The sequence below is a fragment of the Liolophura sinensis genome, chromosome 8 (genome assembly GCF_032854445.1).
Source record: "Liolophura sinensis isolate JHLJ2023 chromosome 8, CUHK_Ljap_v2, whole genome shotgun sequence".
Taxonomy (NCBI): Eukaryota; Metazoa; Mollusca; class Polyplacophora; order Chitonida; family Chitonidae; genus Liolophura; species Liolophura sinensis.
Genome location: NC_088302.1, coordinates 48,197,668 through 48,213,869, shown reverse-complemented (window position 1 = coordinate 48,213,869; position 16,202 = coordinate 48,197,668). Strand labels below are relative to the sequence as shown.

Here is a 16,202-nt window from a genome sequence, read left to right as displayed (position 1 = left end):
TACTTACACAGTCCCTTTCCCAAGTCAGGGAGACAAATGGTTTGCAGAGGATTATCCGCACACTCTGTCCAAGACTGTGTCCAAATCTCCGGACTTTTACGGCCCAGTTTACACGGCCAAGCACAGCTCTGCGGACTCTACGGACCTGGGGGACACAGCCATGCAACAGGCCTTGGAGATTGTCTTTCATGAGAACTTTGACGGAGCTGTACTCACCGTCGGGAACGTCAGTGGCGCTGTGATTCAAGACAGCCACGGACGAATTCGCTACTTCGATTCTCACAGCAATAATAAAATTGGACACATGACCCTGGAAGGGACGGCAGTCCTCTTGACCTTTGACACCGTTCAGGAATTCGTCCGCTACATCAGGAGGAGAGAGTCCAATCCTTGCTGCCGATACGAGCTGATAGGAATTCGATTGGATGACTTTTAAGTACATGGACTTTTACATCTGCTGCTGTTTGTGGGCATTCCACAATTTGAGCCAGATTTTGACATAATACTTTTACACTTATGTGTACATAAAGGCAGTAGTGGAGATGATCTAAAAATTGCGATAATTTTTACCGGATATTCTAGTCGTTTATCTTTGTGATCATATTTACTAAGGCATTGTGTTTTTATACATATGCCCTATATACATATAATTGTTGATACGTCATATTACTGAATCTTTTCTGACGTCCATCTTGTTTTTCGTACCATTTACACTTCGTCCCGTACAGTAATTTATAATACATGTACAACCGTTTTGTTTCACACGTGCTTCTTGTTGTTTTCTTGTTGATTTCTTCTTTTGGAATATTTGATGTAGTTATATCAATATCAGATTAGTACAGCCTGGAACTCAGAGTGTAACATGTTGGAGTTAAACAACTTATTGCTTGTTCGTCTGAATCATTGGCTCAGATTGTCTCCTTCTTCCGTGATATATGAAGTCAGATTTGCCCATCTACGTTCCCTTATATAAGCCGATGCAAAAGAGAACATCAAGACGTTTGACAAAGAGACGTATCTTAAAGTCTGGGGTTTCTGTTGTCTGGCCTTTAAGTTAATTGTCCAATTAAAGATTTGTGTCTAAAAATTGAAAACATACATTTTTCATTGAATAATCCATTGACTGTGAATAAAAGTCTTATTTTTATCCTGCTAGACAATATTTTAGACGAAAAATAATTACTAGTATAAAATGTTTTTACCATATTGAATATATAGGTTGAAACAGACATTCCTATAACAGTCGTCAACCGAATGGAAGTTCTGGGTGATTATCGCCAGCTTCCAAAACGACATTTAACACAAACAAAGAACTTTCTTAACAAAGAACTAAGAAAGTATATAAAGTACGAAAATATGATGGATTCATGCAAATGGAAACAATTGAAAAATTCATCTGAAGTCAGCATGAGAAAACATGAAGTCATTTGTTTACTCATTTCATTCGTGTTTAATCACGATTGTCGTCTCGTATACACGATCAAAGTTATAGGTTTCGCGATGGGCGGACAAAACGGACTACCCAGAATAAACCTGCGTCCTTTGCAGGGAACTTTGTAAACCTGCGCCCTTGGTCAGGAACCTTGTAAACCTGCGCTCTTGGTCAGGAACCTTGTAAACCTGCGCTCTTGGTCAGGAACCTTGTAAACCTGCGCCCTTGGTCAGGAACCTTGTAAACCTGCGCTCTTGGTCAGGAACCTTGTAAACCTGCGCTCTTGGTCAGGAACCTTGTAAACCTGCGCTCTTGGTCAGGAACCTTGTAAACCTGCGCTCTTGGTCAGGAACCTTGTAAACCTGCGCTCTTGGTCAGGAACCATGTAAACCTGCGCTCTTGGTCAGGAACCTTGTAAACCTGCGCTCTTGGTCAGGAACCTTGTAAACCTGCGCCCTTGGTCAGGAACCTTGTAAACCTGCGCTCTTGGTCGGGAACCTTGTAAAGATCCTACTTTAATTTATTTATTTATCTCATTGTGAGTTTGCGCCATATTCCAGAATGTTTCACTTATATAAAAACGATCATTTTTAAGAGTGGAGGAAACCGCAATGCCCATGGTAAACCACCGACCTTTGGCAAGTTACTGACGAACTTTCCCTTGTGACGTACAGATCTGCACACCATATATTGGTAGAAGACAAAAGACCTTTATCGAATGTTGGCCTCCGCAAACGCCCCACGAGTGCCGTCGACGGCTTATTGCCACCAAGGTCCCATGCATGCACAAGGAGTGAGGAGCGCAGGGAATCAACCAGCTCTTTGTCCAAGGCAAGGGCGAAAATGAGAGCTGAATTCGAGGCTCGTAAGTCAGTGGTCTGTTAGTACACGAGAACAAGGCATCATGTGGATTAGAATCTACAGACTGAATTTGCAGGCCTGCATTGTGTACATTTAGCCATGTGTAAGAAACTTCCCAGGTTTATGATCTTATAGACGACGTCACCATGCAGGCTTTCTTGACTGTGTTGTATAACTACTTCACTAACATTTCCATTCTTGTGAACTATGATTCATCATTCGTTATATAGTCATATAAACTTTAGTTACCAAGCTTTATTTATTTGATCCCTGTTGAACACCTTACTCAAGAATATTTCAAACACAGTCGCTATGGCAACGGTCAGGTTTATAAGTTAACGTCTATGAACCAATACCTTCCAAATTGTTCAAAAAAAAACGTTTGTCACAGTGATGATCATATCCTTCCTACATCAAAACGTTTTTTTATTTTCTACGATTGTGGACTGTTAGAATTTCTAATAAACGTTCAGCGATACTGTATTTGTTTTACACATTTTGTGTAAATATATAACTTTTATAGTAAACATTTCACATTTACAGGATAAACTAAGGTATTTTTACTGGAATAAGTATTGTTTTACCTTGCAATAGTAACAGTCAGTAAACATGTACATGTTCAGGTACATGTATATCCCACTCCTCACCCAAATAGCTGGATGTTTACAACTGGCCATGTAAGGCGTTTGTGTTTTTTAAAGTATGTTATTTTTAATCTCCACTTTCCTAAAGCGAACAGGCCAATGTATAGGCCAATGTGAATAAAGTCAACTGGATGTAGGCTAATGTGAATAAAGTCAACTGGATGTAGGCCAATGTGAATAAAATCAACTGGATGTAGGCCAATGTGAATAAAGTCAACTGGATGTAGGCCAATGTGAATAAAGTCAACTGGATATGGGAATATATCCAGCTTTATTTAGACTGTATATAGACCTACTGCAGAATGCATGAATGTGGACCATAAATCCAGGCTTCATCTTTTGGAGTAAACGTTTCAGTAAATATTTACTTATGATCGGTAAAGTTTATCAAGATAAATGTTAACCTTTACATTCCAAATGTAAACGTATACTTGTTATGTGAAGCGAGCCCGGCTGCACCTATTTCAGTAAACGTTTCCGCGGTACATTTCAAATTGCAGGGTTTGTCTGATGTCGTTCAAACCGACCAGCCAGTTGTTTATATTCCAGCTAAGAGCGCAAGACAAAAAGTAAGACAAAGTTAAGTTGCCAATATTGATCACAATTATGGCAATATATGCAGGGCTCGCTTTACGTCTTTAAGTCTTTTTTTATTGATTGAGCAAATATGCTTGTGTTTGACTTCACTTTTATTTCGAAATGTTCCATGTAGTACTTAGGCAGAAAACTACCCACTTAAGAAATTTACTACAATGAAAACATGACACCGTCAAAGAAACAAAATTTTACAGAGCATATGTGAACAATCCAGTCTGTTTTAACATGCAACAAGAGGATTTCTGCCTTGTTGTTGAACAGATGAAGTTAACATTGCGGAGCAGGTTGTAGGTATGGACACTAAATGTTAAAAACAGGGCCTATACCTAAGAATATAGGACAGATTTACGCCACATGAATCTACTGCAAGTACGTTCCCTTAGCTGCTCATGGTGGAATACTCCCTGCTGTCTAAATTATTGACGGTCCTTTGTCCAAAATAAATGATGGCCCTGGGCATCATGGAAGGATCTTAGACTTAAGTCAAAACTTCAGTGATCAAACTTACTATGTTCCTTCCTTTTTTTAGCTGAAATTTGTTTTACAACATTTTACCCAGAATTTCAGTTGTCGATCAATATTTTGACCTTTATCGCTTGGTGATTTCGGTGCTAACGTTAACCTGCATGCGATATAATGTGCTGAATTTTACAACTGGACGATGTTCGCACTTTTCTTTCAATTATTTCTAGTTATACCGAGTTATACGTCAACATTCTTCTTCCATTTTCCATGACGATATAAGAAAATTGAGATACAAAAGTTTCTGTTTATGCTCTCATCTCCGAAATACTTGAAATAATGACTGAGGCTTTCGAATTCAGTCGGACATAATCATCAGCAAATCGGTGACAAGTTAAATTTATTTCCATTCTGATCTCGTTTTCATCTTTTGAGGTATTTTACCCAGCGGCATAAACAATGAGGTCTGTTGTGGAAGTCACTGATTGTGAGGCAGGGCAGAAACTCCGAGGGGTGCCTTCGCGGTTTCGCCCCCTCAGGGTCGTAATTGTGCGCTGTGTGAAGAGTTAGCAAATGGACCGCGTGTGGCCCGTTGTCGTACTCTTGTCAGGGCGGAGGAGGGGTCAGCCCTATCTGACCGGTAATTCACCGTAAAATGGTCCATGGACGGTACCCTATTTGTTCGAACTGCAACAAACGGATTAAAATCTCTCCAATCGGCAGTCACATCGGATATTTTATTGGTTGAATTCTTAAGAGAACAATGGCCAGTGTAAACGCCCAGATAAGGTATTGTCTCTTGTCCAAACAACCAAAGTCCAGCTCTTATGAACTTTCTCCTCTAGCTTTTTTCAGATTCGTCAGAAGATTGTCACGGGTTATTAAGTTCAGTGTCATTAATTTTACGTTCAACAACAGATGACTTGTACAGAACAACTGCCTCTACATCTCACTGAAGGACAACTCGATAACTGGGATCAGCCAATGCGGTCTTCAGGATCGAAAAAAATGAAAGAAACAAATATCTTGTTAAAGCACTGCAGAAGAGTGGTGTTAAATGGTGACCACAATAGAGCTCTGCATTTTTCAGATTGTTTACGGTAACAAATGTTTCTGGCTATTTAGAATTGTATACAACTATGGTGATTTTAGCTTATATGGACACTTCATGCAATTTGAAGGATGTTTTATTATCTGCTTTTAAATTAACTTTACTGGATAGCTATTGATTTAATACTGATAAATACTTAAAGATAGGAGAATTATTTTAAATTGATGTCAGCAAATTAACTTTGGCTTTTCTTAATTCCAGTGAATTTAACACATCAGGAGGCGCGTAAAATAGACACCTTATTTCAGAAAAAATAGGGTTTCCTATTACACAAGGACTATAATCTGCACGAATTTCGACTATTGTTTTGTCTCAAACCAAGAGATAAATAACGTTGAACTTGGGTATGTTGATGAGAACCAATAAAAATGAAAAATTAATGAGGATTTATGTTCAAAGTGCATGATCCCATTAAAAAAATATGTCCATACAACAGTTCGACCTGGTCGATGTATCAGAGATGCTTTTCAATTATTTTTGTAACCCATGGAAAGTTTGTCAGTGTTCTGCCAAAGGTCGGTGGTTTATCCAAAGCGCTCCGATTTCCTTAACACAGATAACTAATCGCACTGGTTAAAATCAATCAATCAGTCAATCAGTTATGTGTCTTTGTTCACTGGGTAATATTCTATAATACTAGATCATACTGTGAGGATTAAGAAATGGTTACTGACCAGTTTGCTTCTGATTCAGCATTAACACTAGCGTCAGAATAAAACCCAAACTGAGATAACCTGACAAGCGGCTGTATTTCATTGGTTACGTGCAACCATTTGACAGCTATCACACTGTCGTCGTTGCTCTGGTTTTACTCTCTTTTTACTAAATTATGTATTACACCCCTTTTTATTTTGTAGCAACCAGACATATCTCTATTTCGACATAATTATGCCTCACTGGAACGCCATGTCGAAGACAATATATACGAAGTCAGAGAACAGGACTGCAGCCAAGGGACCTACCACTATGCCTATATATTGCAAATCATCTTAATATACACGTATATGCCGATGATGAAGACGTACTATAAGTGTCACCCAATAGACACTGAAACCCTTTTTGTTGCTTGCGAAGCGGACTCCTGTTTACTAATGGACCCAAATCTTGTTTTTCAACATGTATCTGCCGGTATCATGTATGTGAAGACCTAAAAGGAATTACAGAAGGTGCGGAAATATATCAAACTTTATTTTACTTTGTCCGCATGAATCTGGATTAGGTACTATGCAATAGAAAAACATGTAATGCTTTATGCCATGATATCTTCCTAAATTCTCTGACAAAACACCTTTATTTACATTTGCCAACAAAACACAAACAATGTCTATTTGTATACTCAAAAGTGTGTTTTGTCACCTGTGAAGCAAACCTCGTCATAGTGTTTTGTGGACAGACGCCCACAAAAGAATAGCTTATAGCTTGAAAGTTCCCCAAGGTGTACTGGAATGAAACACTTTTATCGCTATTTATCGTCTGAAGATACAAAACACCTAGCGCAATAACATTTTTGTACTTATGTATGACCTCTAGTGGTTACCTTCGACAATTCCGGGCGTCTTGAGTAGATCTTAGATCTGAAATGTTAGCTTGATTGACACATGCCATATTTCGACCTCACTCGATGTCGTTTTTGCTCTGTGTGCCATCTTGAATGGAGTCTTGTTTTGTGGTTAGACCTGCACTAAGTGTTTGGGCGTTTCTTATCGATACAAAAAGTGTCACATTTTCTGCGCGGGGCGTCTTAATAAAGGAGAGGCCTAAAACCTACTGCAAGGTCTCGAGAAAGAATTATTTGAAATTTTGATGTTTTGAGACGATGTATATAGAAGTACAGGCATGGGTGAACCATGTCTTCAGATGTACCCGGTATCAAGATTGAAAAGTTTTTCTCCTCAAATATGGCAACAAAGACACCTGTAAGATTGTATGTCATCATCACATTCTGTTCTGTATATGCCACGATATCTCTGTAACAAAAGCAGCTCAAGAAATGATATCAGAAGGATCATACAAACTGGTTTTATTTTGATGATGATGTTACCACAATATATATTATGTTGTGAACAAAACAGTGCCCCGTTACACAGTTTAAAGTATTCTGTTGCAATAACAGATCAAGTCTGTCGTACATAACAACAGGGTTTGTAGTAATTATTATAACATAATCTGCTCTGACATCAGAATAATTTAAACTGTGTAACGGGGCACTGTGTTGCTCATCACATAATATTTATTGTGGTAACTTAACGTACATTCTAACATCAGTCAAAAACTGTGATATAATATTAAATTTAACAGATAAGTTTCATTGTGTAACGCCGATGTAAACTGATTAAATTATTGATCTAAATTTTCATTGGAGTAACACTAGTTTTAAATCTCTAAATCACAAAAAAAGTTTAATTGTTTTGTTTTCCTGCTGATCATTTGAAGCACACCGTGAAGTTCGCATGTCATACCTGTGCATGATTTCCACGGACATAATCTCTTTCACGCATTTAATATTTTTTCTATTTTTTTCTGGCGAGAGCTGTTAAGCTCTCCAGAAGGTCGGCTGGTTATCTCCTAGACTGTCGCCAGCCTGGCAGATTGCTGTCCGCGGAAATCCATTCACTGTCCGTCCCTCCCACTTTCTAAAGACATCCCCTGTTTCCCGCGGGTACCCTGCTGAGGAATTGTCCCCTGGGAGCGAACCCATACACATCTCAAATTAATGCACTCTGACAAACGTTAATCGAACTTTGTGGCCCGCGGCAGATGTTGGCAAATACGTTAAATAGCTCCTGCTTGCCGTTCAATCGAACTTTATGCGGGGATTAAACCCCTCGTTATCAAAACAAAATTAACACATCAGACACAGAAGCTGGATGGCCTAGCGAGAGTGGGCCGGTGTGTTGCACCATCCTCGTGAATGGTGAAGGTCACATCGAAATTCACAAGACAATGTCAATGTGTTAAATAATTGTGACCGAACCTTGAGTAGTTTCAGGAATTGTGCTTCCAGTGTCTTTAAACTCTTCATAACTTTTTAAGATTTTAGAATGACTTCAACACTATAAATATATAGTACACAGGTATGATAAGAATTGAACTATTCTTCGTAAATACAGACAAGATTTGTTTGGATTACCGAATATGGACTTTTTGCCGAAAATTACCGGGACTGTTATAGACTTTTTAAAAGATAATAAATATCGCCGGAAATTTTTTTTTTATAAATACAACATATCTGAGCTAACTTCTGTCACCAAACGTCAATTCTCAATGAATACCCAAAATGCATAATTCAGATAAAAATTAGAGTGAATGTTTGGTGGAGCATTTATGAAAACTGCGGTATTTTGTTCTATCGTTATAAGTGGGAAAAGGGGCCATATTTTAATTTACATCAGACAAGTCTTCCTTCTGTTTCAGTATGTTTGGTGTTTCATGTTTTCTCCACTCCTCCATACATATACTCACCGTGCAGTCATTTTCCTAACAGTGATCAGGTTGAATAGTGTATTTACACAGAATGATGTCTAATAGAGGAAGGAAAGTTCGACAAAAACTACGGAAGACTTATCGAAGGAAGACAGCTCATCGGTTGATTTGATGCTATCTAGATGAAGGCTCTTCCTTGCCTCTTCCCATCATAATGATGGCCGCCGTCGTACAAGTGTAATATTCTCGACTAAGACGTAAAACTCCAATTAAATAAATAAACCAAACAAATAAATAAATAATGCATGAACTGTCTGGCCTTCTGATATTCACACAAGAGTACTTACTATAAAACTTGTTTGTTCAACTAATCAGCCAAACTCTGCCGAGAACTATTGACAAGCTCAGACTTGATCTTCTCGGCAAACATCATGTCATATATTAAAGGTAAAAGTGTCGCTAGATTTGTCAACGTGCAGGTTACATCGTAATCCTTGAGACGATTCAACGAGACAACAAGAACGGTAATCACTCGCCAAGAGGGTTACATGTGCAGTACATTAGACTGCCTCTGGCACTAACATGCCACACCCAATATAACACCTTCAGACTCACGCGTGTATCAAAATCGGACAAAAAATGACCGCAAGGCTTTTGGTTGCATTTAAAAGAAACAGTTAACCCTCCTGTCGACGACTGCCCTTTTCCTTATGGTTGAGCTAGGTCTGCTCAGCACTGTGTTTAACACACAGCACGGGGATCGAGCCCCGCCTGTATATCGTTACGTCATGAACATGTCATGAACACTTGATCTCTGATCGTTTTCACACGTGCACACAGTCTATAACAAAGCGCCACTGCCACAGGGCGGGGGTGAGAGGCGACGGTGCTAACATGATCACGTACATAAGACGAAATGGCAGATCTATATTGAACTTACTAGCTCAGTAAATGGTGTCAATAAGAAATGAGTCACTAAATGTGAACCTGTACATGCTCAGGGTTGTAATAAAGGCTAATCACCTTTTCTGTATGAAAAATAATTTTGAAATGCTTTTAATAGGTCACAGCAAAACTTGCAACATAATTTCTTACTTTAAAAAGGCTTTTCATTTGTGAATACAAATTCTCATTTAAACAATAAATAAATAAACAAATTAAATAATTAAATAAATAAATTTCATCAGTCTACGCATAAACTATAGGAGATCTATGGTCGTTTCTTTGATTTCTTATACGCTTATTAATATTTTTATGCTATGTACACTCTTCACAGTTCAGATTATCTTCACTTTGCGCTTGTGCCAAAAGTCATCTTTTGTACTTCCGGTAGAGTCTAGGCAACGTGTTTCTATAAGTTCTATCTTATAATATTCTCGTTGGTTTCATGACGTTGTTGTATTGTATAGCTGTCCATCTGTTGTTGAGCAGATCTTGTGCTGTTTAACTTAGAAACTGGTGAGACCAATGCGCTCGAGCAAACATCTTTGCACGCTATAAATTTAACAGAATTAATATTTAGCCCACTAAAATACAGTCTATGTAATATAATAATTTTCGATGACGGGCGAGAACTGGTAAACCTTTGAGCAAATGTATGATATTTTACGATAAACAACTTATTCGATTTTATTCCTAGTACCTATAGGCAAAACTTTTTGAAAGACCCCGTTAACAGCCAATATCCGGCTGAATCGCCATCAAATATTTTTTTCAGCCTTTGTCATTTCTACTACATACTGTTTGCATTTTTATCTGTGCAATCCTTCAAAGTTTACTGGCACATATTATATAGTGTTTATTTTCACCTCAACTGATTAGCCACGCACTTTATCAACTATTCGATCCATTGACCTAAGGCCGCTGTACTTTAACGTTTGATGCCAATCTTGACGTACAAAAAGACATTGTGAACTTTTTCTGTCCGAGAGAACACATGCGGGTTAATTCAATGATGAAAATACCTGATTCACACAAAACTATATATGTACTCAAACAAATTTCTAATATACAGAGGCATCAGACAAGTGTATACTCTGCAGAATGCTGGTACCTTTTCTTATACCCACAACAGTGTGACAGCTTACACCCAAGAGCTGACACACGGCCCTCTGGTTTAACTAGTTTCCTAAAAACCGAATTTGAAGCTTGTCATTTCATGTTATAAACCATTTTCTTTCAAGTTTAAGTAGGTAGATTTAGCGGACAATATGCTCGGCATCTATTCTTTTCACAGATAGACTCGCACACACTAGACCCATTGTGAAAATGTGGATACATATATATAAATGCAGAGTGATATACGTGTTGTGTTGAGTTCATACACCTGCATGTCCATCAGCTGTATGAAGGTACAAGCACACTCTTCTGCGAGGAAAAAAAATAGACAGATGGTGCACGTTTTTGAGGAACGTATCTTTTTTAACAAATGAAAACCTTAATCAATTGTCCCTTTTCTTGTATAGTTAAGCAGGCGCCATTAATTTAGTTTAACATCTGCAGATTTAATTGATGGCCAGAGTTGTTAAAGTTAAAAAAATTGGCTGTTAAATTTTAAAAAGGGTTTCCGTGGTTGGTTTGATTAAGACAAAAACTCGCCAGAGATTTCTCAGCGAAAGGCCAGTGAAAAGACTCTAAGGGTAATATGTAAATAATCAGCAGTCTGTAAAGTGGTTTCTTGAAAAAACTTAAAATATGCATATTTAAAGTCGAGAGGTTTGACAGGAATCCCATGAAGGTTGGTGGTTTGCGCAGGGTTCTCCGGTGTCCCCCTACTCATAAAACCGCATGACCGCCGGCATATAAGTGACAAAGTCTTCAGCAGTAAATATATACCCATCAAACAAATAAATATATATATAACAAAATATATGATAGAAGTTTACCCCAAAATAAAAAAAAATAAATAGATTAACAGATTTAGGGACGACTACTTACCACGATGCATGATGTCAGTTCATTTATAATATATATGATTATCGGGCTTTAATTTGTATTATTTAACAAAATCGACTTACGTCAAGATTTTTTCTTTACGAATCAAGTTCATAATTCACCTTTCAACCTAATGAATAGTCTATAAAAACGCGTCATAAATTCAAATATTTATCCTAAAATATTTATTGTCACAAAGAAATTAAACTTGCATGCGTGCCAAGTACGACTATAGTTTGCTTGTAATTGATTTAGGATAGTCATTAGTTTTTAGTGTAAGTATCTTTGCTTATTCATCAACACAATCTCTTTATGAACAGCTACAATCAAAACGTGGACGATTTAGCCATCTTTGTATTTGACATGGTAATTATTCACGGCTTGTGAGTTAGAAATTTTGATTTGGATGAATGCAATAACTGAGGACTGATTTCTATCTCTCCTACATGTAACTACAGGTTTATTTAATATTAGTATAATTATTTGTTACATATTTCTTTAGGAACTGCATGGTGTTTTTATAGGCTGTTTGGAAATGATGTAGAGCTGTCATCGAATTGCGTTACAAAGTATATACAATTCTTGAAGGACACTTAGATTTCACAGGACCTATATGAGCAAGAATTTTACTTGCTACCAAGATCGCAGGTGTTTACACAAACGTCAAGCTTATAGGTACAGAACATTAGTGCTTATGTAGCCTTTGTAATAACGGTTAAACATACAGAGCGAGGTATATCTGGATGAAATGCATTGAGTCTTTTTATCAGCTTTCTTCCGCTTTATAACGGGATAACGCATTGCATGCTTGTACAGGTGCATTTCACCACTGCGTAAAAATTGCAGAAAACCAATGCAAATCCTTGAGTATTTTTTTAATTATGAAATTAGTATATTTCGTTTTATTCCTTCTATATATACGGCAAAAGTTTTCAGAAGTTCTCTGAATTCATTGAAAACGTTTTGATTTTCAATCATTAAAATGGTTATTAAAAGTCATTGGCAGTATATATAAATACATACCACGTCATGAATACCCAAATCGGAAATGAAGTAAACTAGTGTCTGGAGAGAATTTCCAGAATTTTGCAATAATACATGCAGACCAATTTATTGGATACTTTTTTCTTCAGCCATATATTCAAGGATGAAGTGATGGATATTATTTAATACCGAATTAAATTGATCCGATATGGAAAATGAAACAAACAGTAACACGACACTATAAGAAACAATACACAGACAATTTTATAGAGAAAATCATACATGTATTATAAAAATATATCTTCACCGTTGTAGAGTTAAAATGTATACAAAACTTGAAAATAGATCTGTTTTCAGTTCACTGGGAGTATAATTTAATTAACAAATAAATTCAAGTACACCTTTACATCTTGTGTAGTTTTGAAGACTTCAAAAGACTTGCAGTTATCTGTACATCAGTTCTTTAAAATTCAGTGGGTCTAAACATATCACACGAGCAAGTATGTGAATAGAGTATTTGTTTCACGCATAGATTATTATATAATTGGTCTTATTTCGTTTTTTTCTTCTGTAATACCTACCATATGGTCAATGTAAGCATAAACAACTGGGAACAACAATTTGTGATTTTGTAAATTACACGATTTGTTTGAAATAAATTTTACTTAAAATATAAAATTTATATCATTTTAACCTCTACCGGTCTTTATTAACACCTGTAGTAATCAGCCGTTAATCTCAGACGTTAATCTGAAAACTGCTTACGTATATATCATAGTGAAATAATTCTTTTTTCTTCTTTTTTTGGCTGAAATTCATATCAGCGTATTTAGGAAGTTGATATGTAATGATTTTCATCTTCGAAGAAACGTATACAATTACAGTTCACCAAATTTCATACTCTACGAATTATCAAATCTTGTCTATAATACTGAAATGGTATATATAAGTCATTGGAACATTTTACACCACACGACTATAACTTATTAAAATGAGCCAAACTTACATTATACTGATACACAGGCAAATATTTCACATGAGCACTGTCTTTTGAGAGCTTGTTCTTGTCACCCGGAAATCGTGCGACAACCATCATGTATATGCATAAGCGGCACTTCCTCGTGTGATTTGGAAGGGAATTCGTCATTATCTGAAGCAGCGTTTAACACAGTGTTCCTGGCACATGGAAAGTAAGTGGACAATATCGTGTCCATATCGAAGGCACCTCGTCTGTGAACCGGTTTTTTCACCTCATCCACAACGTCTTCCGTGTCCAGAACGTCGATTTCTGAGTCGTTGTCCGGCCAGTCGCACGGAATATCCGTATCACAGTCATCTTCCAATTTTTCAGTGTCGTTTGTGACTTCTACCAGAGTTAACCCGTCATCTTTCTGGAGAGATTCAGAATGGCTTTGCGATCGTTTTTGGCTCATGTACTTCCGAACTTTGCGCTGAGCTCGTCGTCGACGGAAGTCACCTTTAGAGAAATCCTCCACGTTTGCTGGATGGACTGCCCAGAAGTGCCCTTTCCCATTGGAGCTCCGATCTGATTTGATAAAGCACTCATTCAGTGACAAATTATGTCGGATGCTGTTTCTCCATCCAGGGCCTCTGGACCGGAAGTAAGGATAATGATCGAGAATATATTTGTAGATGTCACTAAGAACCAGTTTTTTCTCTTTGGTGCTCAGAATAGCGATGGCAATCAAGCCTATGTAGCTCTGGGTTGGCTTGGGTTCTTGGGGAATGTCACAAAAGCTTGCCTGAGGGAAGCTTTGCACGAGGCCAATGCCGTTTTGATGATAAACATACGGTAGTTTATGATAGGGGCTGCCCGAGTTGTATCTGTATGGCGCTGTAAGTGGCGAGGGTGTAGTGCCCCAGGGCTGTGATGTGGAAACAGTCTGGTAACGGTAAGGCTCCGGGTAGGTGGAGGGCAACTGCCCCAGGGTACGAACGGGTTGCGGTAAGCCAAACCTCTCGCTAGTGGCCAGGAAAGGTGCTCCAGTTAGCACCCTCAAGCGAGATGACGAATACGCCGAAGGGTACGACAGCGCTGCCGGCGACGATTCGATCCCGAACATGTTTGCAAACAAGAGTACGCCACACGAATCAACAAATCGTCAGAGATACTGCCGCAGATAGGCTTTATACTTGTGTTTGTCGGTAAACACCATCTTTAGAAACTCCCTCTCCAATACGTCAGCGTGTCGAGTCGTATTCACAAAAGGCGTCAATGGATGAGGGCGAATTAAAGCCACTTCATTGGCTGCGATTTTAGCTATTACATATTCATGAGATTAAAACGAGTGTGGAAGCAGAGTCGGGTATTGGTGAAGTGTCTTGGCAATATCTCTAAATAAAGCACCACCTGCCTACTTTTCTCAGCACACGATTATGCAACAAAATCTATTGAAACTAATCATAAAGTACTCGTACTCTTTCAGCAAATGATTTGAAAAAAGAATGAGAGGAGGCTATTTGCTATATTCTACGAAGAAATAGTTTGCCTCACAACGTACTGGAAACAGTTCAGCCGAATTAAGTGTTTAACACCACATCCTTCATAATTTTGAAAGTAGTGTCTTTATTCTAATAATAATTTCATAAACTCCACGCCTGACTTATCACATTTACAGAACCAGCAGAAAACATTATTTCCGCACGATTTCATTCGTATATAGAACAAAGATGTTCAGCTGGTGCAAACGTGCGACCATTCTGACAATTGTGCGGGTGAGAAAACAGGGCTAGACATATGTGTGGCTGGCAAGCAATATCAGAGCTTGTTTGTTTTCTTTTTATTTCGTCTTTGCCAACTGAAAACTTGTTTGAAGATATTGAGGTTATTCGTGGAGGTCCTACTATATGCTGTCGCCCGCGGAGAAAGGAGTTGTCTCTTGAGTCTATTAAGAACACTTCACCAATGGCCTGTCCACCCCTTCAATTTACAAACTACCGCATGATTGGAGAGTAACAATGGCTGCCCTGCGCCAAGGCTACGTCAGGTTAGGACGCCTGATGAAAAACTCCACAGTGGCCCCTGCTCTTCTTTGGTCGTGTCAGCCTTTCAATGAACTGTTCACTTACGTCCAGTTACTGCGTCCTGTTATGAGCGCTTGTTATGGAACACTAGCCTCACAGAAATACCCGGCCACTAAATTGTGCAATCACAGTTTCCGTCCTGATAGGCTCTCTTATGGTTCACCGGCCATTAATTGGTTCTCGCTGTAATCGCCTTTGTCACCTCTAAACCGTATTACGATGTCACTGATGTTAGAGTCCGTCATATTGTTCCCCTATCATGGAATGCTTCGCCACTTTCTCACATTATGGATAAATGCTATTTGATCAACTTATACTCCTCTAGTATGTCCGGAGTTAGGATCAAGGACACAATATTGTTGGACGGGTTTGGCGTTAGAAATTCTAAACCGGTAAGAACAAGTATTTACTTTGTATTAATTCCTTTCCTACTTAAACAATAAAATCAATATTTCTTATTTCAGGTAAGATAGATGGGCCCAATAAAAGGTAAAACGAAGTAACAATCAAAAAATTAATCTTTCAATTTTAACGGAAATTCTGTTGTCTGAGTGATTCTGGAAAGTATCCTACTATTTCAACAGATTATTCTGTTAAATATATATACACACATATATTCTATTAATTCAACATAAAGATTCTATTAAACTAACAGGATATTATGTTGAATATGACATTGTCAAATTATTTTATAACAGAATATATCCTA

At 38.0% G+C, this 16,202-nt stretch overlaps 1 protein-coding gene across 1 annotated transcript; it reads right to left on the bottom strand.

Moving 5' to 3' along the window:
• Window positions 1-13,515: 13,515 nt before the first annotated feature.
• LOC135473618 (forkhead box protein C2-B-like) lies at window positions 13,516-14,532 on the bottom strand. The gene has a single exon (XM_064753479.1). The coding sequence runs from the start codon at window positions 14,530-14,532 to the stop codon at window positions 13,516-13,518; it is 1,017 nt and encodes a 338-aa protein (XP_064609549.1).
• Between the last annotated feature and the right edge of the window lie 1,670 nt (window positions 14,533-16,202).